The sequence below is a fragment of the Centroberyx gerrardi genome, chromosome 20, assembly GCF_048128805.1.
Source record: "Centroberyx gerrardi isolate f3 chromosome 20, fCenGer3.hap1.cur.20231027, whole genome shotgun sequence".
In the NCBI taxonomy this organism is placed as follows: Eukaryota; Metazoa; Chordata; class Actinopteri; order Beryciformes; family Berycidae; genus Centroberyx; species Centroberyx gerrardi.
The window spans coordinates 13,859,425-13,887,275 of NC_136016.1; the positions used below are offsets into that span (position 1 = coordinate 13,859,425).

Sequence of the window (27,851 nt, forward strand, 5' to 3'; positions counted from 1 at the left end):
TGTGGTAACTTTAAAAAACCAAAATAACATAAAACACACGAAACGACCTAAAAGTAAAATAAAATAAAATAAGTTTACAGTATAGTTCAGCAGTATTGCAGAAAGGAGGCAAGTGATTGATCTTGATTAGTTACTGCCATGCCTCCTAACGGCCACTAGGGGCAGATAGGCTAAACGTGAGTGAGTGAGTGAGTGAGTGAGTGAGTGAGTGAGTGAGTGAATGAATGAATGAATGAATGATGAACGAATGAATGAATGTATATGTATGTGAGGCAAGTGAGTGATACTTTCTGGATCAGGTGAGGTTGTCGGTCAGATGAGCAACAGCCCTCCCTCCTGGTTGTTTGAGGAACAGCCTGGTGGTTGCCAGCACGCCGTACCAAAACAGCACAACGCCGCTGCGCTGCTGGCTGTCACACCGCTCCTTCTGCTGTCATCGGTCTCTATCCGTGCAGCCGCCGACTGAAGTGAACCGAGTGGAGCTCTTCCACACAGCTCTCAAGGACAGAAATACCCTACAGCTGGCTACCGTTTCGTTGACGAGCGCATTATTGAGATATGATTCAACGGAAGATTGTATTCAAGGTAGGGGAGGACGTTTCAAAGCACGTTAACGTTAGCTTGCCAGCTACCCGGCGAGTGCTGTTAGCTAGCAGATAGCTAATGTGCTAATGCTGTTATCCGTTAATATTGGCATGAAAACATCAATGTTATAAGGTAGCTAGCTGGTACTGGCTGAAATCATTTATACATTTAGGACAAGTAAAAAACCAAATATAGGACCGGGTTAAGTGATATATCCTAGCTAGTGACATTGACATTGAAGTTGGAGAAGACCTATGTCAAGACCAAAGAGGTTTTTTCATCTAGACCATGGCTTATCATGTCTAACGTTACTCTTGTGACTCTTGGCTAGTCAGTCGAGCTCATTTAACGTGTCTACCCTAGATTAATTAGAGTCTAGGTAGCTCTGTTAAGCGCTAACCTCCTGCTTGGCTGGGCAGCATGCCATGCAATGTGTTTCTGTAGAGAGGCAGTGACGGAAACTACCAAGCAAGCGACTGCGGTATAACTTGACACGAATCTCTTAATTGAGCCATTAGGCCCGTTTAACTACTATATTATGAAGAAATTAGATGGTCATTCAGCAATACAGAACAGCGTATTTGGTAGCCACGCCACACGTCAACCAGCCTGGCTTGTGCTATTGTTGTCTGCACCACTACTAGTCATCTTCACACACATTGGCCGGGCCCCATCTGTCACAACGACTTCTCCTATTTGACCCGCTTAGTGCAGACAGCTTGGAGCTTGTGAGACGGATTAACCTACTAGTCACATATATATATATATATATATATATATATATATATATATATATATATATATAAACAGGGATGTTTCTGGCATCTTGCCCAGTTTTAGCATATAGGATAAAATTCATGTTACGCCCTTTGTTTGGGTGTGTTCAATGCTTGCAGATCTGACCTATTAATGCAGTCTACTCAGAAGATTCATATTGCAGCTCCATACACATCATTAGGACTCTTGTTGTTAATGATAAACAATATCAAAATCCCATCTGAATTCTTAGCCTCTTAACACACCTTCCTATGATTTGGGAATTAGGGCAAGATGGAAGCTACAGTGATGCACACAAGAACTGTGGAAACAAAGAATATTGAAAAACTACTAAGCATAATAAATTGCTTTACGCTGAACGCATGAATGCAAACCTCATCAGTTTGTGAGTTATGACTTACAGCAGGCTTCTTATATACAAAAGGTTTGATTGGCATTTTGCAAGTTTGTTTTTCCTCCTTGAAGGCTAGGGAAGGCACAATATACTTAAGATTCTGAAAGGATGACTTGCATGGAAACTTGCATGTTGTGTTATGGTTAATACACCTGTTCCCTAATCCGCACAGCTTGTCATCCTTCAGCTTCTGTTTTCCTTCCAACAAAGTCACCCCATCCACTGGAGTACTCTCGGTCATTGACCCTTTTGAAAACCCAGTTTCCCTCATCAATGTGCTTGTCACCTACTAGCCCTTCAACACTACAATTGGACAATGGCTCAAAGCACATTCATCTACTGCTGGCTAGCTTGAGTCAGGCAGGAACATTTTAGCCAAGAGTTCTCTGCATGTCTGCTGTCTCCCTCAGACTTATTATTCACAGGGCAGGAGATTGGGCTACACTACCCCCTAACTGACACAGACACACATACACACACTCTTTGGTGCGAGAGCGTTCATTCATAAAGTGTCTCACTATGCGTCTGACCCATTTCCAAACTAATGAGAGGCACTGGCCATGGTGTTTTCTGATAATTACATTTGTACTCTCTTTGCACTTTGTCTCCGCCTCCCCATGCCATTGGAGTCTACATGTACATGGACTCTATGTTTTATTGTTGGTGTAAAACTAGTTTTGTATGGCAGTTGCTCGTATATATAAGAATATCTGAATGTTGATGGATTTTCTGAATTAGTGTTTCCCACAGGCTCTTAAGATGTTTGTGGTGGTGACAAGCTAATTCAAATTTATGATATGTGATTTAAGACAAGCTATTTTTATTTCCAACTACCAACAACCCATCCAAATTTCAATGTAAAATCATGTTCAAAAGTTTGCACATTTTGTTATTATTCACAATATACAATAATCTACAAATACAGCCTAATTATTTGTGTTTTAAATTTGAGCTGAAAAAATGCACATGATGGCCTTTTGGCCTTCTGTCACGCGTTAGTCTTGGGTTGCAGCTTCTGTTTTAGATCTCCATGTCATAGGTCTTGGATTTAAAAAACTGTAGCCTAATTCTTGGTCAGGTTTAAAACCTATTTCCCTGCCCTTTGCTTTTCCATCCATGAAGTTGAGGTCAGACTTGCCTCTCTTTCTCAACAACCTTCTTGGTTTCACACTTTATCTATTCATTCTTAACATTCACTTTCGTCAACCTCACTGAAAATCAACCAGTTTCCTTCATGAATATGTTATTTGGCATGTATGAATTATAACTGGTTAATGTTGGCTGTTGATCTGTGTATAGCACTATAACTACAGACGTAATATGCGATTATGTACTTGCCCTCTTACTAAGGCTCGTTTCTATGACAAGAATTGCTGATGTCGTCAATGTCATTGCATATCTCCACCTAATTTATAGTGAGATTCAGGAAAAGAGAGAATTGCATAGATTGATATATTTCAACATTGGAATGTAGCCTAATTTAATTCTGATACTGCTTAGTTGTTTTTTACAGTAGACTATATGCTCATAAGATCACAAATTACATATTTACAAGACAGTCACAGAATTACCTTTCCATGTGCTTTAAGATCAACTTTGCATATGAATGTTTTTTGCATGAAGCCAATTCAAATGACTTGATCAAAATGAAATGAGAGGAGAGGATGGGACAGAGGAGTGTTTGAGAAATAAAGCATAAGAGAAACACATCAGGAAGACTGTTCAATAACACAGCTAGATTGTTTGACTAATTGTACTACCTTTTTATAATTAGCCCTGTGTGCTGTGTTGTCACTGCATTGCAAGGAGAGCAGAGCCATTTGTGAGCACAAAGCCCTGGTCTGCCGGCTATGCTTCAAGCCAAAACTCCTGACGAGGGGCTTTTATGAGACTGCATCTCCTGTCAAGTCAAGGTTGGCGGCTATGCTACACCGAGCTCACCAGAGTACCGCAGGCACGCTGGGCAAAAAGCAAAAACAGAGGAGAAAAGGCTCCATAGATTAGAGGTTTTGTCACAGCTGTGTTTGATATCTGTACTCATTTGGTGTCACATAGGCCAGTGGTTCTCAAACTGGGGTCTGGGCACTCCCAAGGTTCCCGTAAGGGTAGTTGAATATTCACAAATTCTGACTGAACTGTTTAAGATCATGGGGAAAAACAATTGTTTTAGATTGGATTACCCTTTTAAAGCTATTATAAGCATGTCAAATTCACTTGGGGTCACACTAAAACTGGTCCCCAGGGCATGACACGGGTGGTGCTGCAGAAATGTGTAGCATGCCTTTCCTATTCTTCCCTCTAGGGCTGCACAATTAATGGAAAAACCTCAACAATCACAATATGAACTACCAAATTGCAAGAGGCTGCAATTACTTTATCAGAGTGGTGGCTGCTCCAAATAGACTCCTAAACATGGTATTCTGGTTCTGAATGCAATTTCTGGCCTGTAAATTAAATCGCAATTGCAATATTCCACAAGATAATCACAATATGATTACTTGTTAATATTGTGTAGCCCTACTTCCTTCATAAACAACCTCAACTATCTAAATTCTTAATAAGAACAGTACATTTTTAATTACAGCAATAGTATGGGGAAGTACCTGCAAGGGGAGGGATAATTAGGCCTACATGCATACAAACATTCATACATTGGAGCTGCATAGTTCAACCATAATGTGCAGCTGGGGATAGTAATTACCATGCTCAACTGTATTGGTAGTTGATAGAGCATTTGGATTAAACAAACCTTGTCTCCAGGCATTTGTATCCTATCAACCATCGAACACTGCTATGCAAAAATTTGCCTGGTAGTATTAAGCTAACAGAAACAGAATTAATAATTGGAATGTAAAACTAAACTACAACCAAAAACAACTTAACGCTTTGGCACAAGCGTGTGGGGAGATGGAGTCTCTGCTGCACTAATGGAACTGGGCTTTTATCTTCTGGGACAAACCAAGCTCAAGTGTGTCTCACTGGCAGCCTCACACCCTGCCAGCTCCACCTGCCAGTCCCCTGCAACTAAACACAGAACCAGCAGGCAGATTGGGAGGGTCGGCATAGTATTTGTGTATGTGTTTATGTGTAGGGGGGTATGTGGGTTCCAGAGGCTACAGACCTCCATTATAACCTGACACCAGAGGTTGCCCACAGATTCACTAATTGGCTAGCGATAGAGTAACCAACATGTGAGAACCAACGTGTGAGACCAACAAAGAACAGCAAGAGTTAAAAAAAGATGTCCTCTGTTGGCCACGTCACGTGTGACTTGTCATCTGATCATGTCAGGGCACATAAAGTGAAAGGTCTGACAAGAATAGGATTTCCATCATTTTCCAATAAGATTTTTAAAACATGAATGGGTTCAAGCTCACATTGTGATCAAATTCCAAAATAGCCTGGACTGTATGTCGAATTAAAGACTCAAAATGTAATTGTAAATGCTACATGCTTTATTATTCACTGTTCTGCTTGGAATAATAATGCCATAATAACATGTAAAAGTGAAAATGTAATCATAAGTAGCAAAATTGAACACAATCCAGCCACAATGTGCATAACAGCAAGACACAGATATAAATGAATACAGCCACAGGAGTTGCATAACAGACTTTTCCATGGTATGTAGAAAGGGGCTCTTTGTCATCTGCTTGTCAGAGCTCAGTCTGTTCCATAACAGGTCTTTCAACCCAGTTCATAGAGATATGAGGCCTGTAACGTGCCATATGCTATTATTGTGGATTCTTGTTAGTTCCTCCAGCCACAGCAGACCAGCCCATTGCATCCAAAGTGTGGGGTGATGAGTGAAAGAATGTAACCCTCATGAATCATAACTTAGATAATCTGGCCTAACTGGAGCAAGCAGTTGTCAACCTCCATACTAGCAGGGTGGTGTAGGTGTGTGACATAGGTACAAGGCTCGGCCCAAATTATTTTGGCACTTGGATAACCTGTGTTGCTTTGGCCTTCAGGGTGAAGTGAGACTGCTAAGGGCCTTATGGCTGGTTGATGCGTCACACAGAAACACAAATGCGACGGATTGTGCACTGTCAAAATTATGTAATTGTGGCCAAAATGACTGGGTACGCAAGGTTGTGCACCATCTGAAATTGGCCACAGTGCCTCTGTCCAAGATTGGCTGATTACTGTCCGCTTATTGTGCGGTTCTTTTTTCTAGTTGCATGAATGGCAAGGAACATGGGCGGCATATCTGCGGCTCTCAGGTGTCACGCAGCCATGCAGAAAGCATGAACCAAGCTTTAGTACTGTCAGGAGCATCTAGCCTAGATTTAGAGGTGTATAAAGCTTTAGCCAGATTTAACTTTTTTTGTGCTTTTTCACTCTTGGCTGGCACACTTTTCTGTACTTGTTCACAATGACATGCATCAAAGGCTACAAGGCAACTGGAGATCAGTACAATAGAAGTTGGTGACACAAAGTTATGCAGGCACGAGTTTCACAGTACATTCTCACACTGCGATGGAGCAGTAGTACTGTATGTTCCATCAACTGTAGTAGAAAAAGTTTGACATATTACGAAAGGGAATTTGTATGGATTCTTGTAACACCCTTTGATTATATTACAAAAGGAGCCAAGAAAAGAAGTTAGTGTTTTTAAAGACATATTACATAGCAACCACATACAGCTAGCTAAAACTACCTCTGAGTTAGGTAGTTGATGTGTTCACAACCACCTCAATAGAGGCTAACTTTGTCCAGTTTCTATCTATTCCTCCTTCAAATATAGGACATGAATGTTTATGCAAGTACAAGCTTGTTGGCTTGAGTTCTCCCGTTTGAGTTCTCCAGCTCTAGCACATCTAAAAAGCAAAAGATGCTGGAAGAACTACACTGGAAATACTGTTAGCTGAATGAATGAAAGAACCAATAATAATTTCTTTGTGTTATAATGGGAGTCTATTTGGAGAGAGAATGAATGTCTCCCATTTATTTATCATTTAATCTGCAGTGAGTCTGCTCTCCCTTTGTCAAGAGTTCCTTGTTAGGACTCAAATGCTCATTTTGTCTATTTCAGGTATGATTTGATCAAATCTTGGTGGCTTTGGTTTAACTTGTCAACACACAGAAAAGCCTGAGAAACACTGTGTGCAAAGCAAGCTACATCAATTGGCAACACTATTGTATAGAATTTGACATACCCATGTTACCTATAGTGGTTGTATTACAGTGATTTTAAGTGTTATTTCCCTTTGTCTTGACAGCTTGCTAGCCAGTGGAGTGCGATCTAGAGGGAGAGGAGAGGAAAGGAGTGGATATGGAGTTGTCAGACGGCTTGTTGCTGCAGGTCAACAATGGAGAGCAGGGGGCTAGCCGCTGGAAACAGCCCAACGATGACTCGGTAAACCCCAGACCCACATCCACAATTCACCCTTGCATTGGGAGAACATCTTGTATTAGCATGATTGTATGCTTTTGTCTTAGCAAGCTCTTGTTCCTCAGGTCCTTTTTGTGTTATGTTGTCCCTTTACCCTCATTGATTCTTACCTGTGTATGGATGTGTGTCCAGGACCGTAGCTCTAGCCCCTCAGTGCTGCGCTGTGTTGCCAGCACATGGAAAGAGGGCCTGCTGAACAGGAAGAGACCCTTTGTGGGCCGCTGCTGTCACACCTGCACACCGCAAAGCCAGGTAAAGTTACGCCACATCTAACCAATACGAGTACACCTGCTAGACTCTAGTCATGTCCAGCGCATTACTTGTTCTGACGTCAATTTTGATAATTGGGGAGAAAATGCAATATGCAATGTACTGTTTCTGCCAATAAAAAAAACAGTGGTGGTTGTAGGGCTTCATTGAAGGCTGTTTCAACACTGAAATTTGTTATTTGACATAAATCACCGTAGAACTTTCTATACCCAAATGGAATTGCAAAACACACAAATGTTTTGTTTTGATTTGCTCTTAATAATTGAGCCTAAGTAATTGTGCAGAAATCAAATTTTTACTCATTACCTGGGGAATATATAACAGCACATCTGTGATCTCTACTAGATTTGCACCAGTTAGGTTGTTACCATAATATTTAAATGATCAGTGTGAAAATTCACTTAAGATCTTTCTCTGATATATTCCTGGAAACACTGACCTTAAAAAGTTGCCTGGGTGTCACATTTGGGTTATAATTCATAGACATTTTGAATATAGTTATGCCATTTTTCTTCATTAAGCACTTGTCACAATGTAGGGAAAAAGAGTCCCTACAAGGTCAGGTTTCAACTTCATTAGTCCCACAGTGGGCAATTAGCTTTGCAGCAAGGGTAAAAACAAAAGACAGTGCATTAAAAATGTGACAAGCCAACAAAATTAAATGGTTCATAGGACAGTGAATGTAGACATCATTATCATCATGTAGACATCAGAGGTTACTAAACCAGTTTTAAACAACATTGACCTGTAAAGCACTAAAAAAATCTCCAGCATGAGCACAAGAATTATAATAAATCGTAAACGAAAAATATTACATACTATTCCACCAAGGCACCACTGCATCGACACCATCACTACCACATCAGTGAGGTAGAACTGGCTTGATTAACTATGTCCTGAATTCAGGAGGGCAGTAGCTGTGGGGGTGAATGATTGTTCCTACCTATTGAGTGAGTTCAGAGTACATGAGGTGAGGGAGATGGCCTTCTTCACCAACTGCCTGTTGTAGAGACTGGGCAAATGAGTCAGTTGGACTCACAAAACCTTACTCCTCCCCTTTACTATCAGAGAAAGCAAAGACTGAATCTATGTAAGTTTTAGGTCAACCTGGAACATAACAGTTTCCTAAGGGAGAAGAGACGTTTGTTGCCCCAGTTGCATATCAGTATCAACGTATCAGGATGGCAATCTGAGTTAACAACTTGTTTAGCTTTGTTAGGATTCTTCGTGAAAACCAATTTGTATTGTTAGCTGTAAGCTTTCTTGGCTTGCTTTTAATGGAATTCTTTGGTTTCAGTGTGAAATGCAGGCAATGCTAAATAACTATTTTTAGGGTATATGACAGATAAATGTCAACACTTTCTTTCCATAATGGGTGCCATAAAGTGCTTGTCATAAAGTGCTTGTCAAAGAAAAAGTAAAGTCAAATTCAAAATACGTGTTAATTCCTTTAACAAACCTGTGTGTGCCCCCTAGGCTACTAGTCAGATTCCTGCCTTCTGCTGATTATTCAAGTCTCCATCCTCTCTGTGCCTATTGTGGTTTTTGATCGTTTTTGTTTTTCTGTTCCAGGAGAGACTGTTCAACTCCAGTATTCCCTCTCTGGGACTGCGCAATGTCATCTACATCAATGAGACCCACACTAGGTAAACGAAGCAAAATCTACTCTATATCATATCACCTCCCTTCAAGGTCGTTGAGCTCTTAGCAGTCCGTAGGCTAGGCTACAGGAACTCATGAAACTACATATATAGCTGGCTTATATTGGCCTGACAGCTGATGACCCATACAGTGACCCTTACACCTTGCACATGGCCTAGACAAGCATGCAGGAGAACCACATTTGTTGTTCACATGTTATAGTGAAGTTGCAATTGTATGCAAATGAAAATTCATCAACAAATCAACTGGGTTGATTCAAATAAAATCTATATTATCGATGGGGGAAATTTGGTTTGCAGCCAGGTAAAAATGCAAACACATCAAAGAAGTATCCACCTTCACAATAAAAACAACACAACAACAAAACAAGATCCGGTTTGCAACCAGGCTAACAGAAACACTTCAAATGCGTATTTGCAGTTGAAGTTGCATCATTCCATATGGATAAATCCAAAAAGAACAAATGCTAAAATAGTAAGAACCTTCATCAATTCGTGACATCTACCTTGTAGCATTTAGCCGATCAGTAGCCACCGAAACAAAGGGTTGTTTATGTCTTTTAGTCTTTGTAGCAGGCAGCCTGAAACGGCGGCCTGAGGGAAGGAGCTCAGGACAGTGCAGAATGGCGTTGGCCTTCCTAAGGACCTTTTTACAATAAATGTCTATAAGTTAAGAGAACACTTATCTATGTGAAGCAGTGGAAAGGCAAACGGATGAATAATTGACAGTGTTTGTCAGTGGACACCAGCCACATGGATCCAGTGACTGACCTCAGTGGGCAAAACTCAATTAGGCACCATAATACCTTAACCTTAAAGAATATCAACACAGTCTTGGTATAAATATCGACTGTTTGCTGTTTCAAACTCCAAAAAGATGCTGGTGATAAGGATGCCCTAATGTAGGCTATTTGCCGTCATGCTCTGAATTACATGGCAGAAATTGAAATAAGTTTATATGCTAGTTTATATTCTGTACCACATGCCAGTGCCAATGTGTAGTCATTAGCATTCCTTAGGCCTGGGTGGACAACAATCAACATGTGGGAGTCAGTCTTGTCAGTCTTGTCTGTTTTCCACTGTGGGGTGAATGGAACAAAGGGTTAGAAAAAAAAAAACTTGTTTCGTTACAAAATGAACACAATTAATTAGTGCTAATAAGTTAACACAAATCAATAATGTGTTGCGTACATCTTCAACAAGGTGGAACAAAAACTGACCTCAACTCAGGGAAGCATAGCCTTTCTTGTGGTAGAGAATGGCTTTCAAAGTGCTATGTCTAATTGATAATGGCACCCAGAGCTGCTCTCTGGTTTCTGAAAGTGTCAAATTGGCAGGAAACCACTGTAACCAGTCTAGACCAAGTTTTGTCTGATTAGCACTGTAGCAGTCATTCTGTTTGACTGCCCAGTTAAGCTATACGTGTGTGTGTGTGTGTGTGTGTGTGTGTGTGTGTGTGTGTGTGTGTGTGTGTGTGTGGTAAGAGAGAGAGATATGCCATGCGAACACATTGGTGTATTTATTAGTGTATGCATGTATACAGTATTCCTGAGAATGTTCTCTCTTTCTTGTGTGTGTGTGTGTGTGTGTGTGTGTGTGTGCATGTGCAGGCAGCGGGGCTGGCTGGCACGCAGGCTGAGTTATGTGCTGTTTGTCCTGGAGAGAGAGGTTAACAAGGATATGTTCGCCAGGAATGTGGTGGACAATGTGCTCAACAACAGCAGGTACGGGTTAACGTAACATAACGCTGTCACATAACACATCGCTGTTGTCATGTCAAAACTTTGTATCTTCAAAATGTCAGCTTTTCCGGAACTAAGAAAAACAGACTTGTTCTCAGCTTGACGTCCATGCATTTTTGAGTTTATCTAATTGGTTTTGAAATAGTTTCATAACCTGAGGGGTTGTAGAATTTTCTCAACCCACAGAGGAGCATGTAATCCTTCAGTTGAAGTTAACATGAAAATCACCAAAATTGTAGTTATGTGGTTTCATCCGATGTGGCAATATGTCATTTGAGGGACCATTTTATCGAATGCGTCTTACAGTACCATGAGTTTGTGTAGCCCCAGTGGCCCCAGTGGGAATAGAACTCCAGACCTTGAGAAACCACATTCTTCATTAAAATCAGGGGCCTCTGCAAGCCCCAGGCTAGTAAGGAAACAAATGTAGAAGCTTATTTTTCAAGTGACAAGTTTCATGTGAAGAAAATTAACCACCTAAAATTCACAGTGTCATCTTGCTTCGTCAACCCTGATACTCAAATTATTTGGATGATAGTGTTTGCAGACTTGAAGCTGCAGCCTTATATTTGTGCTTTTGTCTGTCCCAGGGTGGAGAGTGCTATTGTGGAGGTGGCCACAGATTTCGAGCCGCCCGCCATCCAGCCTGGCCAGGAGCACAAGGCTGTCAGTAAAGTTAGGCGGAAAGCCCGGGGCTTCCTCCAGGAGATGGTGGCCAACATTTCACCAGCCTTCATCAGGTACATACACCACAAACTCATCTCAGTGGCTTTTCAGATAATAATAATAGATGTTGTCTGGCAATTTAGAACTGGCAATGGATCATATCAGCATTTGTTATTGTTGAGCGTCCCACAACACCACCTTATCACAACCTTATCATAACATTTTACGATTACGATCTGTCACATTGCAGTCAGACGTTTTGCAACAGAATACAGTACAGTGGATGCATGCATGGCAATGCTCCTTCACTAAGTTAAAAGATGTGTCAGCATTGCATGTTATGTAAAGGTAATGGTATGGTAGTACATATTGTATGTTTGCGCATACATTAGGTGAACTTATGCTCAATTGGACTTTATACTGTCACAGCTTAAGTTTTGGATTTCTTTTATCTGTTCTTTTGTCCAGACTGACAGGGTGGGTGCTCCTCAAGCTCTTCAATGGATTCTTCTGGAGCATCCAGATCCACAAGGGTCAGCTGGAAATGGTCAAGAGAGCTGCCACAGAGGTCAGAAACAAGTGCACACACTATGAAAATGGATAATACTGTCACAGATGATCTGCTCACCAAGACAGGCAGGAAGGTGTTTTCCAAACATTGGTGAAAGCACACCACAAATAGATTTCACAAACTGACACAATAACAGTCTGTACCAATGTTGGCTATGTGTATATTACCCACACCAGCCTGTCACCATCACAAATAACCTCTGGAAATCACTGCAGGGCGTTTCAGCAAAATACAGTACAGTGTAGTCTTTACTGACCATTGGACAAGGCATCTTTTGGTGATGTTGGTAATAATACACATTTATTTACATGCAATGTAGATGACATTTAAGTAGTAGCACATCATCAGCCCCAGAGCAGATGCCAGGTGCCTTGCTCAAGGGCAAATGACGATTGTACAGTATCTTCACTGGAGACAGTGTTCACTTCACTGACCAATGATACCATTAAATAAGAAGACTTCAATACTTGATTTTGCAATTCTTAAAAGCCCTTTGTCATTTTGTAAACTGGAGTTGGGATAAGTTTTAAATGTCATATGTTCACTGCTTATTTAAGAGTGTCATCTGCTGAAATGGGAGAAATGATCTACATTTAGTTGATGTGGTCTGTTTTTTGTGTCCTTGCAGCACAATGTGCCCCTGGTCTTCCTCCCTGTTCACAAGTCCCACATTGACTACCTGCTTATCACCTTTATCCTCTTCTGTCACAACATCAAAGCCCCGCACATTGCTGCTGGGAACAACCTAAATATCCCTATCTTCAGGTAAGAGGCCTGTAAAACCTGATGTCAAGTCCCATCTGGCAATAAGGCATATTCCTGCACTCTGTGCGTGGGAAGTACCAGCTCAGCTGAGATCAGAGTTGAAGATGTCTAGTCTTTTCACACCCACTAGAGCTGCAATAGCCCTTAGTCGCGTTAGAATGCAATTTGAGATCAGCAAAAAGGGGACAGTTCCCTGGCAATAGATTAGAGAGGGATGAAAGCTTAACCAAAGGGTGAGACCAAGCGCTATTTTTGCATGAAGGGAATGTAAAAAGCCAGGCGGCTGAGCTGACAACAGGTTGTGAACCTGTATTTTCCTGACCTGGTTCAAATAGGATTCAAAATTCAAATTATTTATGCTTGACTGACCTTGCCTCAAACATGCAAGGTTATAATATAGGTAATAGGTACTAACCTCACCCACCTAGCACCTTGGACAGAAGAAACAAATACGCTGCTTTGTGCTTTGCTTTATAAGATAAGATAAAACTTAAATGATCCCTGTGAGGAAATTCAGCTGTTGCAGCACCAAATTGTGACAGGATACAGCATGTATATTAGTATATTAGTAGTATATTAGTATACGAAAAAAGTGAAATATGTGCACCATGAAATAGTTTTAAAAAATAACATTTAATTTAGTAAAATAAATGATTGTTGTATTTTAGTGACTCAACTTTTTTTTTCTGTTTTTGATACTGTCTGCTCTGATTAGAGTTGCAGTGACACACTTTGCATATAAAGCATATAAAGTTAGTGTGGAACCCATTGGCTAAAACTTTCTCTGTTTTCAGCACCCTGATCCGTAAACTGGGAGGATTCTTCATACGTCGAAAACTGGATGAGACGGGCGACGGGAAGAAAGACGTTTTGTACAGATCACTGTTACACGCAGTAAGTACTATGAGTCACGTGATCTTCTACAGTAAAGTAAAGGCTGGTTTCACATACTGTTATTTGTTTCAGTTATGTGTGTGTCTGTTTATGTGTGTCTGTGTGTGTGTGTCTGTGTTTTTACATGAGTCGTTATGTAACTGGAATTTATCTTCATGCTTGTGTGTGTATGTTGTCTCTATGTATATGTATATATGTGTATTTGCACAAGTCTGTCTGTTTGTCTATCACACTGTCCATGGGTTGGCAGTGTCTATACAGGGGATTCTCCATTTGAGGCCCAGGGCTTTGGCCCTAAGCTCGCCACTTTCCACTCCTGGGTGATGGACAGTGACAGTCAACACTCTCACTCACCTCTCTTGCTTCTCTACTTCAAAAACCTGTGTTATGTAATGACGTTAGCCCAGCTATAGGAACCTTTCTAGATATAATTTATGGGCCTACTGACAGTCTTTACAGGGATTTACAGATCACTATCGCACTTGATGGCATTGTAAATTTTAAGGATTTAGCAGATGTTGTTTTCCAGTGGTGCTTGCTACAAAAATAATAAGCTAAGCAGCTGACATTGATTCTATTCATATGGCCTACACTTTACTCTGTCGGGAGCTCAAGTAGGCCTCCATATCTTATGATCTACTTGGACACATTAATCATCACGTGACATATGAGTAGAAGTGTAGTTGTTGGATCATCTTGTAACAGGATGGATCTATCAGCTTTGAAGTGATTTACCTTTCACTCTATCCAAAAAGCATTTGTAAAAATGTTTTGGTGGTTGATATATTGTATTGTTGTTTAATGTTGGTGCAAGAAATCAGTGGGGCACTGAAAAGTATGTCTTTGAAAATTCATATTAAGTCCTGTCATCTATGTACTGATGCTGTTGGGAATGTACTCCTAACAAGTCATAATGTGTTGTGTAATTTGGCATCTCAAGAAAAGCACTGGTACAAGAGCTTTTTGGGTGGAGTGAAATGACTGAAAGATAAATCAGAAAGGCGTATTAAAATTGGAATCTGAACCTTGTGCTCAGCTATTTGGATAATGTGGCCTAACAAGCTTCTATTAATGAGGAAAAACTGAAGTAGAACAAATTGGAATGACTACTCAGAATATGAATGCTTTGCCATCATAAGCTTCTTGTACAATGCCTTACAATGGGAAGCCTTTAAAAATGCTTTCCACAAAATGGATAGCCTACTTAGTGGATTTAGTAACATTCCATTACAAATAAGAATTATTGTTGGTTTTTATTTTTGTGTATCGGGGAGGGAGTGGAGAGTAATGAAAGAAATAGATGCTATGTACTTGTGCCCCTAAGATAAGAGGATCTGCTTAAGACGCAAGCAACTATTGGACGATGACCAACACTTTACCCCATTTTACCTCCAACACTACACATCCCACCATCCGCAGTATACAAATATTGTGTACAAATAGTCTAACTATACTACTATACTACCCATGCTTAGTGGACATTTGCCTCTGTAAATGCAGAAATTGGAGCCAGTATTACTTTAATTTGGCAGAAAATAGAATATTTTTTTAAGGTTTTAAGATCATAGATTTAAAAAAGATTGTGCATGCCTGTGTCAGAAAGTCACAGAAAGGTCTCTATCCATATTTTGCCACAGGCACAAGTGCAAGCAATTAGAAAGTCATGTGGCACTGCAACATTGGAGAGTGAAAACTGAATGTGGATGTCTGTCTACTTCACAGCTCACTCCAAATGCCTGGGGTCTATTTTAGGCTAAAGTTTCTCTTCTCCAAAGTCTCTACACAGCAAGAGGCAGCTGTGTACATACTGTACTCAGGAGGCTAGCCTAACACAACATGGCCACCTTGGCACATGCCCAGTTCCCTGCAGTGCGTATGGGATGAAACTGTGCTCCAGTACTGTGGGTGACCACCTCTCGTCTTCAACTTGCATTCAGGCAGCGTAGTACAGCTGCACAGCCTTGGCTTGCTTCACTGCCTGAATTACAGTCAAGTAGACTTTTGACATCTCATGCCACCTCTTCTATTTTCATTCACTTTTATACCACCTCCCCACTTTTCCTCTCCCTCCTTCACCTGCCTCTCTGTGTCCCACCCCTTTACCTGTCCATGCTCTCCCCCCCCTTCCCCCAGTACACGGAGGAGTTGTTGCGGCAGCAGCAGTTTTTGGAGGTCTACCTGGAGGGCACACGCTCCCGCAGCGGGAAGCCGTCTCCGGCACGTGCCGGGATGCTGTCCATCGTGGTGGACACGCTGTGCACCGGGGCCATCCCAGACGTGCTTGTGGTGCCAGTTGGCATCTCCTACGACCGCATTATTGAGGGCAACTACAATAGCGAGCAGCTGGTGAGGGGCGAGGATGATGTGTGTGTCTGTGTGTGTGTTCACTTTGGCAGCATAGGTGTGTTCCTTCAGTCATGCTAATATATTTGCTATATTTGCATGCTATAATATATATTTAGGGAAAGGAGGGGACTGAAGTGTTTTTGTGAGAGTGTAATAGGTGAGGCTGTTTTTGACACAAGAAATAGTGTGAATGGGATAAAGACAACTTTAATTGTGTAGTCATATGCGCTCATCTGAGGATTGTGTTGACAGTTTATGTCTTGAGTGTCCTTTATGCCCTTCATCTGCATGCTAACAGCCCCCACTCCTCTATCCCACCAGGGTAAGCCCAAGAAGAATGAGAGTCTGTGGGGCGTAGCGTGTGGAGTGTTCAGGATGCTGAGGAAGAACTACGGTTGTGTCCGAGTCGACTTCACCCAGCCCTTCTCCCTAAAGGTTATTGATCACAGATCTCCACTAGCTTATACACATCTAGAACTGCAGCTTTTACACCCACATATGAAGCTGGGAATCGAAATGCTATAGCTATTGGTACTACACAAATTTTGAGTATCACTCTTGATTTGAAGGCACCAAAACACACCGAAAAGTAATAAAAAGCCTCAAAATATGGGAATCTTACAATGAAAATTATTTTTTTCTTGTAGTTTCTCAGCATGTTTATTGAGGAAATCAATGGCTGTTTTTATTTAATAAATTGAACCTGGTGTCCACTGAATTGTGAAATTTGCTTTCAAAAAAAAAAGTTTAAAAAAAAAAAGTATTGTTTTACCAGCCATGTCCAGTACCTTGCAGGACTCATTTCACATTTGTCTTTAGTGTGAAAAAATCCATTCACCATTCAACTTTATTTAACTTTAAGTAGGTGTATCCATTTATAGATTCTGACTTTGTATTTGTAATGGGCCTTTTGTGTATCAAATGTAGGAGTACCTGGACTCCCAGAGAAGCCGCAATATTCCACCGCCTCTGTCCCTGGAACAGACCCTGGTTCCCACCATCATTTCTGCTCAGTAAGTGCAAACACACACACACACACACACATAATACGATACGAATTTGTAGTCCATGCAAATTCACATGAATATACTGTACATCATTGTTAAAAATATATATAAAACAAATACCTAAATAAGGCCCACAAGTACGTTAAAGTGCATTAAAATGCATCCCTGTCCAAAAATGAAGGTAAAGTACACACAGACACACACACACACAGCCTCCCCTCTGGACATTAGTGACCTCTTAATCTGACACACATGCACACACCAGCACCCCCCACAGTCCCACCTGAAACATCATGAACCCTCAAGTCCTGTCCCTCCCGTGGCTTCACAGCAGGGTCTATCAGACATCTGAGGACAGAGCACTTGAGTTGTCATAGGCAGGGGCCACTCCAGACCAACACTGTCCCTTCACAATAAAACACACACAGTCTTACTCTCACTAAGACAGCAGAGTCCCATCCCAGCTTGTTTGGAACAGCTCCAAGTAACATGCTGAAATTCAGAACCCACATGAAGGACATTTAGTAACATATTTAGATAACATTTTGTTTTACATTGAAGAATGCTGTATGAAAATACAATGTAATGCATATTGCCTTTGTTCTCTCTACATTTTAAACCCAATCTGATTTGGCTTTTTGTTTCACTGTACTGAAGACATTTTCTTTTCCTCGCTTCAATTTCATTGACTGAAAAAGGCTGACAAATTAGTTGCACAGTCATAAAGTGAGTGAGTTAACAGAGAGAAAGTCATCTGTAATGTTCAAATGTCATGCTAAATACTACTTGAAGTAGTACATTCATGAATAGTCAATGTGCAGATGCTCTTCGATGGGGAGTCACTTTGATCAAATTTATCAAAATAAATTGCTTTGAAATGTACCGCAGGCAATACACGCAGTCTTGATCGAGTCATGTTTGAATTTATGGGACTACACATGCCATCTGAATGAGAAAGATAAGTCAGTTGTGTTTGGGTTTTTTTTATCTGGCACAAAACAATAATATTCTGATGTTTTTTTAATTGGTGTAATTAGCTATTAGTTGTTGCCATTGGGTAGATATGGGAGAGATAAGTATCAAGTTTTTCTGAGCCTCAGCTGCATTTACATATACACCAGAACCTACATTTTGTTTCCTTCAATCAGTGATTTTTAATCATGTGTCATGTGTGAGTGTGAGTATGCAGGTTTTTATTCCCACCAAACACTACAGCAGCTCATTTCACTGAATAGCACACCTTCGACCAGACGGGAGGAAACTAATCAGTGAAATGTACTGGTGTATTGTTTTGGTAGAATTTAAATTATGCCTACCATTCTGTTCTAATGACTATCACTGTCAGTCAGATGTTCAGATAATACTTTAAATGGAATTTAGCAAGAAAAAACATTCATATTGTATCCCCTGCGATTTGGAAAATTATTACAAATCTGCATACCTAACATGAGGAGTATAGCATAGAATAAAGTATAAATTCATCATCCAACCAAGACAGTGAAATCGTTTTCCTCTGTGAGCGGTCTTGTTCCTCAGTCAGTGGCGTTTGGCAGACTGAATTTGCACATGTTGAGTTGTTGCTTTCCTTCCAGACCTGACGCTGTGCTGTTTGAGGGCCAGGGGGAGGAGCAGCTGAACAGAGAGCTGCCTGATGAGCTCTGCAGACGACAAGTCATTGCCAACCTGGCCAAGCACGTCCTCTTCAGTAAGCAATTTACGACCACTCAGCCAATGATTTCCCTGCACTGTAGAAAAACTTTTTGTAGCCAGTGACACAGATAGTGAGAAGTCGTTTCCAACCTGACCGAGCATCTCCGGTTTGTTAACTAGAGGCTTTCACAGTACAGTTACTGCTAAATTTATGTGGTGTTAGTTTACAGCAGAGAAAGACAGGACAGCAAGTAGGGCTGACATGTGACAGAGTTAAAAAAAAAAATAATGAAAAGATTTAAACAAAAAAAAAGAATAATCCATGATATTCAGAGGATGCCACATTCAGCCAAATGTTTAATGGTAGCCAATCACATTTCATGTGCATCTAAAAAATCCTGGCCACAGTTCAGCATATATTCACAGGAGAAGAGCCATGATTCAAAGCGATTAGTTCATTTTAATAAGGAGATTACAGCTAAGTGAATTGTTACCCTCTAGGCAGTAATAAAATGTTTTTCATCTTAACTCTAATTCTGTTCCCATAGGCTGCTATTGTAGCTTTAGTGGAGCACAAGCTTGCTGCATGATGAGCACACTCCTATCATCAAAGAAATTCTTGTCTAAGCACACAGATCTCCTTCTCATGCTGCGTCAGTGTTGCACCTGCTTGCTGCAGCAAAGGAAGCGGTCATGAAATACTATCTATCATACTACCTCCTTTAATTGAAATCCAACACAGCACAGCATCAGTCCATCCCCTTAACATCACTCAGGGCTTTTTGTCCTGTGGTAGCACAACAAAAACCGGTTCTCCCCGGCTCATTCAACTGCATTCTCCTACACTAGCCCTATTTTACCCTCAGCCAATCACAAGCCCTCCAGCTGGATGGCATGTTGTTTTCAGCCAATAGCAGGAAGGGGAGGATGGAGAAGCAGAGGAAGGGTGGAATTGCAGTATCAGTGCTGCTGTTCGTAAATGTTTTACACTCCTGGACTTGCAGCATACTCAAGATGACCACTGCTGACACTCTTCAGTACACACACACACACACAGAGCATCTGTTTCTCTCTCTTTCTGTGTCATGGATATAATTTGCTCTCTGATGTTTTCAGCCCTGTGTTTGTTGGAAGAAAGTGGCAGTCATGCCTAACATGCACTCTAGACATACTGTACTATCATTTTGATAGAAGCTGTATTTTAAGCCAATGACTTGTAGTTACCTTTTGGCCAAGTGGATGAAATTGGTTAAATTAAAAATATACCATTTAAAATATTTGTTTGTTATTGCATATGGCCAGTCATAGATTGCCAACCAGTCGCCTTTGTCACATTGCTATTGCTCCATTTGGTGTTGTCATTATGTTTTCACCCCTGTCTTTTTGTCTGTTTGTTTATTAGCAAGAGATCCAAAAAAAAAAAAAGTAATGAACGGATTTGGATGAAATTGTGTGGACAGATAGCCCTTGGCCCAAGGATCAGTTGATTAGATTTTGGTGTGATCCAGATCTAGGAACTATTACACTGCATTCATGTGCAGGTGGGAAGGTCCAACATCCGGGACTTCCAAGTCAGCTACTAAACAGCATTGTATGCATGTGCTATTTTCTCAGAAATAAACGAACATAAATAGTTATAAACGCTGCAGCTTGACAAGTTGGTGAATTGTTTAGCGTTGGTGGAGGTTTGTGCTCTACCAAGTGCCTTCTAGTTGTGTAGCATTGTACACAGACTAGTTAGGACCCATTGGTGAATTTGAAAGGTGTCTGCTTTGACATTGTCGTCTGTCTCCCATGATTGTTGCGGGTCGGTCAGCATGTCCTCTTTGTATCTCCCCTCACAGCGGCTAATAAGTCATCAGCGATCATGTCTACCCACATCGTAGCCTGTCTGCTGCTGTACAGACACAGACAGGTAAGTCTAGCTGTCTCACATTTCTCCTGTATTTCCACTTCTCCTGCTGTTCTGCTGCCATTGCACACCGCCTCTGTCCTGCCCCCGCTCCCTTTTTATGCCTCCGCGCCGGCGACAGCCGTGGCCGGAGGCATTATGTTTTCGGGTTGTCCGTCCGTACGTACGTACGTACGTCCCATTCTCGTGAACACGATATCTCAGGAACGCCTTGAGGGAATTTCTTCAAATTTGGCACAAACGTCCACTTGGACTTAAGGATGAACTGATTAGATTTTGGTGGTCAAAGGTCAAGGTCACTGTGACCTCACGTCTGTCCCATTCTCATGAACGCGATATCTCAGGAACGCCTGGAGGGAATTTCATTACATCTGGCACAAACGTCCACTTGGACTCAAGGATGAACTGATTAGAATTTGGTGGTCAAAGGTCAAAGGTCAAGGTCACTGTGACCTCACAAAAGATGTTTTTGGCCATAACTCAAGAATTCATACGCTAATTATGACAAAATTGGTTTTGCTGATATTGAGCTTCAGGTGATGTGTGACGAAGCTCTCTATCAGTCCTCTGTACTCCTGTAAAAATAGTCTCTAAGTGAAGACAGCATGTTTCTCACTGGAAATTATTCACTGGAATCATACATGTCAATATAGTGATAACTTCCATTTCGCCAAAAAATACACTTAATACCTTTTATTAAATTCCTTCAAAGTCTTCATTACATATATTTTATGAGTCTGGACAGACATGGATGTAAACTGCAACTTGACTTGTAGGAGGAGGCATACAACCGCGAGGCGGTTATCTACTTTCTTTATTTGTTCCCCCTTCTGTTCCTCAAATTTCTACTCCATCTCTTCCTCTTCTTTCTCTCCTCATTTCCTGTTCTCTGCTTCTTGCCGGTCATGCTCCCTCCCTCTCACAAGCCAAGGTGATCCAAATGTCACAGACCGCTGCATCGTAGTAATGGATACCTCTCTCTATTAGAGATCTCGCTCCTCCTGCACCCTCTCTCCACACCTCTGTAGATTAGTGGTCGGCCTCTGCCCTCTGCAGGCACAGTGGTGTAAGTGGGTGACAGTGGAAAATAATTACTGAAATTGCCTTTCTGTCATGTTAAATTTGCCAGTGGCACATAAAACCCATTAGGCCAGTCTAGTACTTTGTAGTACTAAATCGTTTTAGTATTCTTTATGCATTCTGCACCTATGTGTATATATATATTTTTTAAATTGAGAAGGATTGCTTGTTGCTAACATAACAAGTCGTCCTGTCAGACTGAATCCAGCATCATGTCCAAATTCATCTACCTGCTGATCAACTTCCAGCGTTGTTATAATGCAAATATTGCATTGTTTCCAGGTTTGATGAAGTGGACACTGAAAAAGGGATAATTAGAAAATAGTAAAAAAAAAAAAAAAAAAAAAAAACTCCTCATAATTAATGAGTGAGTGAGTAATTAGAGAAACAAGATGGCACTTAACCTGAGACAGTTTATCACACGATTATCAAGGATTGCACTTACTGCTATGATTGGGGATGCAGTCTACGGCTTTTGGACATGACAGATGTTTGTTTTTTCACCTGAAACCATGGACCTGTGCTTGTGTTCTCCCCCACTTTGCTCCAGGGGGTGGCGCTGTCCAAGCTGGTGGAAGACTTCTTCAACATGAAGGAGGAGATCCTGTCACGGGACTTTGACCTGGGCTTCTCGGGCAACTCAGAGGACGTTGTCATGCACGCCCTCCACCTGCTGGGCAACTGCGTCAACGTGACCAGCAGTGCAAATCGCAATGGCGAGTTCACCATCGCCCCCAGCCACACTGTGCCGGCGCTTTTCGAGCTCAACTTCTACAGCAATGGCCTTTTCCATGTCTTCATTTCCGATGCAATCATTGGTAGGTTGAGCTAGCGGTCCACTAGTTGTTCTGTTCTGTGCTAAGTCGGTTGTATCACGGTTTATCACAATGTTTATCATAAAGCTTGCATTAGCCTTGAAATGGTCCTCTTCCAAAGATGAAATACTCCCCCAAGATAAAACTCTGGAAAGAAAAGCCTGAATGATATCTTTGAAAACCATATTTACAGTTGCACACTAGGTTACCTGTGGTTTGGATAAAGGCTGTGGTTTTGACTGTTACATTTAGAATGGCATTATGTGCAGTGTGCGCTGTTGATTTCCCACAGGGCTTGATACTACTGTTGTCCTCCATTAAGTCTCTTCTTGACTTGGTCCCTAGCCTGCAGCGTTCTGGCATTGCAGCGAGAGCTGGTGGTGGAATCAGAGTCTGAGCACCAGCCTGGCAATCCCAACAGCCTCCTTCTGAGTCAGGAGAGACTGATCCGCAAGGCAGCCGGGCTTTCCCACTTCCTTATCAACGAAGTGGCCATGGCACCAGTAAGTCCTGTTGTCACAGCAACTGCTTTCTGTCAGGGCCTCCTGCTTGAATGAGAGGATTTATAAAATGTGAAGCTCAGTATTCAATCTTGGATCTTACATTTACTCAAGCAGAAACAGGTTTTTGTCTTCACTTGACTTCAGTTTAGTGCAGCTCACTAACAGTAATACACAAACATAAAATTGTGTTTTATGTGGTAGAGCATAAATTGTATTATAGTATGCTGTACTAATATTTCTCTCATCAATCTTCCAATCTTCCCTTACTGAATGTGAATATGTGGCTGGTATTTCTCCTAATACCTTTCCTGTTATAATAGGATCTAGAGGTAAACCAATTAATCTGAGCCGATTAGAGATTTTCTGAACAATCAGTAATTGGTGGTAGGGCACCGATTTGCTGAGATGGCAAAATCTTAAGGTAACACGTGGAGGAAAGATTTTAATTTCCATTCAAGCAAGGGCTTCAAAAATTTTACCCAGTAGTGATGTTCCAGTTTTTAATGTCTTAATCAATGGTTTCTAACTTGAAACTGAATTAAATGCAATACCCATTTTTCCAAAAATATCGATATCAGCCTTCAGAAACTCACACTGGTGGAACCCTAGTCTTTGACTAAATGTTGGTTGTTATTGTTGCTGTTGCAGGTTTAAATAGTTTTTACATAACAACACCAAATGGCGTGTTCCTTGTTTCTAAGTGTCCTCCTGTCCATCCCACAGCCCTGTCAGACAATCTATCAGGTCTTCCATGATGCTGTGACTCGGCTGATCCAGTATGGCGTTCTCTACGTAGCAGAGGTCAGTTCACACAAACTTCTCTGCTGGTGGACAAGCTTCATGAATAGCAGGGAAATACTCAAGTTGCTCTGGGGACCCATAGTCAGGACCACTTTCTTACTTTGATTTTAGCCTGAATATTGTGTCTGTAACATATCTACAAACAAGGAAAAGTAGATGCAGGTAATATAATTTCACTGTGTATCCCAGAATTTGAGCCTGATTATTGCTGGGGGGTTAAAAGCCTGAATGCCAGTGGTGACAGTGGAAAACAGCGGCTAATATTGGAGGTTGACTGCTGCTGAACTTTACTTGTTAATCTGTGATTTTGGGTGGGATTTTTCATGGTCCTTAGACCCAGATGGAATAATTTGTACGTGTGTGTGTGTGTGTGTGTGTGTGCGTGTGTGCGTGTGTGTGTGTGTGTGTGTGTGTGTGTCAGGAGGACCAGGAGGAATTGAGCCCCAGCCCGACAGAGGAACCCTGGCCCAAAAAGTTCCCAGAGCCCCTCTCCTGGAGAAGTGACGAGGAGGATGAGGACAGCGACTTTGGAGAGGAGCAGAGAGACCGCTACCTAAAGGTCCAGCTTAGTCACTTCTTCACAGATACTCAGCTGTTACAGGGACTTGTACCTCCTCATTAAAAACCATCAGAACATCATGCCACATATTTCAACAGCCACTGTCCATCATACATTGTTTGATTATTTTGAGGATGAAGGTTTCGGTCTTATGTTTGATCAGGCAAAGGCCAATCACTGACTTCCTCTTGATCAACGTGAATGATGTTAAAACATCAAACACTCAACAGTTGGTACAGAAAGTCTTGTAGTGTAAGCCTGATCTAACCATTCCCTCTTTCCCTCCTCTCTATTTTTTCCCATCAGGTGAGCGTTTCCACGGAGCACCAGGAGTTCTTTGTCTTCCTGCAGCGGCTGCTCAGCCCGGTGCTGGAGGCCTACAGCGGGGCTGCGATCTTCGTCCATAGCCTGAGCCAGCCCATGGCTGAGCCCGACTACACCCAGCAGCTCTTCAGATACCTGCTCACCCGCACAGAGAGAGGAGTGGCTGCATACGGTAATACCGGTGGTACTACTGCAGTGTTTCCCTGTACGATGCAGCGATGGCTCCACATGTCTAGAAAAAATGCAGAGTCAATGAAAATTCATCATCCAGCCCCATTTCCCACTTGAAATAAACAAATATAGGGCACAGTACAGTTATTCCATATATCATCCTGTAAGTAGAGTCATTTTTTAATAACGGGTACTGGGACTAATACTCTAGGATAAGATTAATGGGATATGGACAGAACCCAGGTCCCAGAACCAAAATTACTCCTATCCCCTACTGCTAGAAAAACTGCTAGAAGAAACATTACTGTCTCAGGATGGCTGAATGAAGATTAATTAACGAATAAATAGGTAAGTAGAATAGCTTAGAAAAGCTCAAAGGGCGCAACAGGGTATGCAAATTAAAGGCCTCAAAAAATATTAAAATGTCTTAAATACAGTCGTATTTTTTCACCATGCAATAACATGTTTCTTTACTCTGCATGTCCACTCTTAGATTAATACAAAACATGTAATTTTTCTTCATATCTGCTTTACTAAACAGATTTGGTCTTGATATCACTTAATAATTCATTCCCTGTTTTCCTTTTTCTTATACTGCTGATTTGTAGTTTCAGAAATGTATTAGTTTTGTTCAATGAGAAATAGACTGTCATGGCCAGCTTTGTTACTTTATTTTGTTTTTTTAAATTGGTCTTAAATTCAATTCCAAGTAGCAATAAAAGCTTTTAAAATCCTAGACATTTGGCACTCTGACACCTGCAAATACCTGGTACAAGGACATGGATGTCACTTTAGTTATGTAATGTATGCTATTTTACTATGAGCAGCAGTAGATGATCATCTTCAACTCCAAAAAGTGTGTTTGAGTGTAGTAGGTCTGAAAAAGTTAAAATACAAAAATAAATACTGCCTCACTTGTTAGTTTACTGCAGCAACCTTATGGATGAATGGATGGTTGGATTTCGGCGTTAGTCCTTCCTTGCCTTCAGTATTGACGCAATTATCACAGGATCCACAAAGAGGAAGTTACAGAAAGTTGTGCCGAAAATTATCTAGAAAGGAACATGGCATGCAAAACTGCTTGTTGATAATTCAGAATGATAAAAACAGTTTCATCAGGGTTTCATCATTTTCATTTAATCGGTTTTCATCAGTTTCATCACAATTAATCATGTCTTAGTTTCCACAATTAATAATCTGAAAATTAAGCAATATTGAAGCATTTTATTTAATTTAGATCAGAATGTCTGCAGAGGGGGAAAATAGTCAAGATATTCGTATAAAAGACGTCTAAGAAAATAATTTTGTTCCCCAAATCATTGAGACTAATAACCCTTACGTCTTTACTAATCCTTGTGTTCTCTTCTTTTCCAGGTGAAAGTGCAACGCATTACCTGGTTAAGAACACAGTGAGGACATTCAAAGAGCTGGGGGTAAGAGTGTCTTCAAGTTCATTCAATATAAGTTTACTAGTAAGTACAGAAATGTCCTACTCAGTTGTTGTCTAGGATACAGTTATTAAAAGAAAATATTGTGAAAGTAGAGTTGTATGCATGGCGGTCATGCAGTCCAGTTGACTTAAGCTAGAGTTGTCTTGTGATTTGCCGGCTGTAGGTCCTAAAGGACAGACGGGAGAACCTGGTGACGACCGTGGAGTTGAGCAGCACCTTCCTACCTCAGGCTAATCGGAACAAGCTCCTGCAGTACATCTTAGGTTTCACCCTGCTGTGACCTAGACACCTTTAACCCAACTCAGACCCCAGGCTCTTTCCAATCAAGGGCTTCTACTGGCTACATCTAACCAATCCCAGGTGCTACTCTGTGGAAAGCTTTACCAGGAAGTGCCTTCATGCAAAAGCCGCTAACCGTTAGCTGTTAGCCAGAAGAGACTTGAAGCCAGTCTTCCCTTTTTGTTCCAGTCAAGTACTCTCTGTCTTAGAACTGTGCAGCTAGTGAAACGTATGAACCGTTCTTTGAAGAGGTACTTCTAGGCATCATCCTCTCTTTGTGTACTTTGCCAGTGAAGTCAACAGGTTTTAATTTGAATGGAATTTTGAACTTTAAGAAAGTATACTCCAGCAGGTTAGTAAATAAGAATCATATTTATAGCAATCTGAACAAAGCAAGCTGCCTTTGGTTTAGACAAGTGAACAAGCAAAATAATACATCTCATTGATGGTAAGCATAAATAACCACTAACAAAGGCATTTTTATGTTAACTGTAAAATTGCTTTGTTCATTCCGGTGCACTCCAGTATAATAGGAAGTCAAAACTTTTGAGGAAAAGCTAATTCTAAAAACTAATCAATAGACAAGTCTCTCATAGGGCAGCAATCTATCTAAAGCGTATAATTTTGAACACTTGCAATTCGGTACTTTAAAATGTAATAATGTAGCAACAACATCAGAAAGAATTGCTGAATCCTGAGAGATATAAAGTGTCCCTGCAAAATGTGTACATTTCCAGATTTCATGTACAAAAAAATATATGTTGTATTGTCAAGATTTAATCCTCCTTACAGATAGGTAAGATCAGTTAAACAGCATTGTTTTTAGATATCGAAACATTTAGCAACAAACCATTTCAGCGATGCAAAAATGTTTACTTTGCAAAATACCTACAAGATATACCAATTGAAAGTCCATAGTTCCAGCCTGAACCAATAGCATCTGAAGTGCATTCAGTAATGCATTTTATTTTTCATGTACTTTTTGTCAAGGGTTTTGAAAGGAGAGTTTGATCTGTGTGTGTTTGCATAACACCTTTCAATCTATGAATGTTACACAGCAGAGCACATCAAATACCTTATACTTGCCATCACAACTACTTTAGTTCAAATGCAATGAGCACAGAAAGGCTTTGGTCATGTCTTTTGGGGAAAGGGGGGGTTGGGATTATCACCGTTTTTTTCATGTTTTATGAATTGAAGACACTGTATTAACATCTTTTGTAGCACAAC

At 41.0% G+C, this 27,851-nt stretch overlaps 1 protein-coding gene across 2 annotated transcripts; it reads left to right on the forward strand.

Moving 5' to 3' along the window:
- Nucleotides 1-444: 444 nt before the first annotated feature.
- gpam (glycerol-3-phosphate acyltransferase, mitochondrial) lies at nucleotides 445-27,809 on the forward strand. Of its 2 annotated transcripts, none has more exons than XM_071914805.2 (21): nucleotides 445-597; nucleotides 6,990-7,118; nucleotides 7,287-7,406; nucleotides 8,997-9,070; nucleotides 10,696-10,809; nucleotides 11,418-11,567; nucleotides 11,962-12,061; nucleotides 12,693-12,829; nucleotides 13,624-13,723; nucleotides 15,857-16,069; nucleotides 16,391-16,504; nucleotides 16,997-17,082; nucleotides 18,669-18,781; nucleotides 20,571-20,641; nucleotides 22,269-22,536; nucleotides 22,879-23,036; nucleotides 23,760-23,837; nucleotides 24,259-24,396; nucleotides 24,703-24,892; nucleotides 26,266-26,324; nucleotides 26,506-27,809. In XM_071914805.2, exons 1-21 carry the CDS (start codon nucleotides 559-561, stop codon nucleotides 26,620-26,622), a joined length of 2,568 nt encoding a protein of 855 aa, XP_071770906.1. In that variant the 5' UTR covers nucleotides 445-558; the 3' UTR covers nucleotides 26,623-27,809. The 2 variants fall into 2 exon arrangements, with proteins under 2 accessions (XP_071770906.1, XP_071770907.1); XM_071914806.2 differs by having other exon boundaries at nucleotides 447-585; nucleotides 6,982-7,118.
- The last annotated feature ends 42 nt before the right edge of the window (nucleotides 27,810-27,851 follow it).

Excerpts from the sequence above, each read along its gene's own strand:
- gpam (XM_071914805.2), top strand. The coding sequence starts at position 559 with ATGATTCAACGGAAGATTGTATTCAAGGTAGGGGAGGAC. Across the intron at positions 20,642-22,268 it reads TGCTGTACAGACACAGACAG|GGGGTGGCGCTGTCCAAGCT; the intron begins GTAAGTCTAGCT and ends ACTTTGCTCCAG. Across the intron at positions 22,537-22,878 it reads CATTTCCGATGCAATCATTG|CCTGCAGCGTTCTGGCATTG; the intron begins GTAGGTTGAGCT and ends CTTGGTCCCTAG.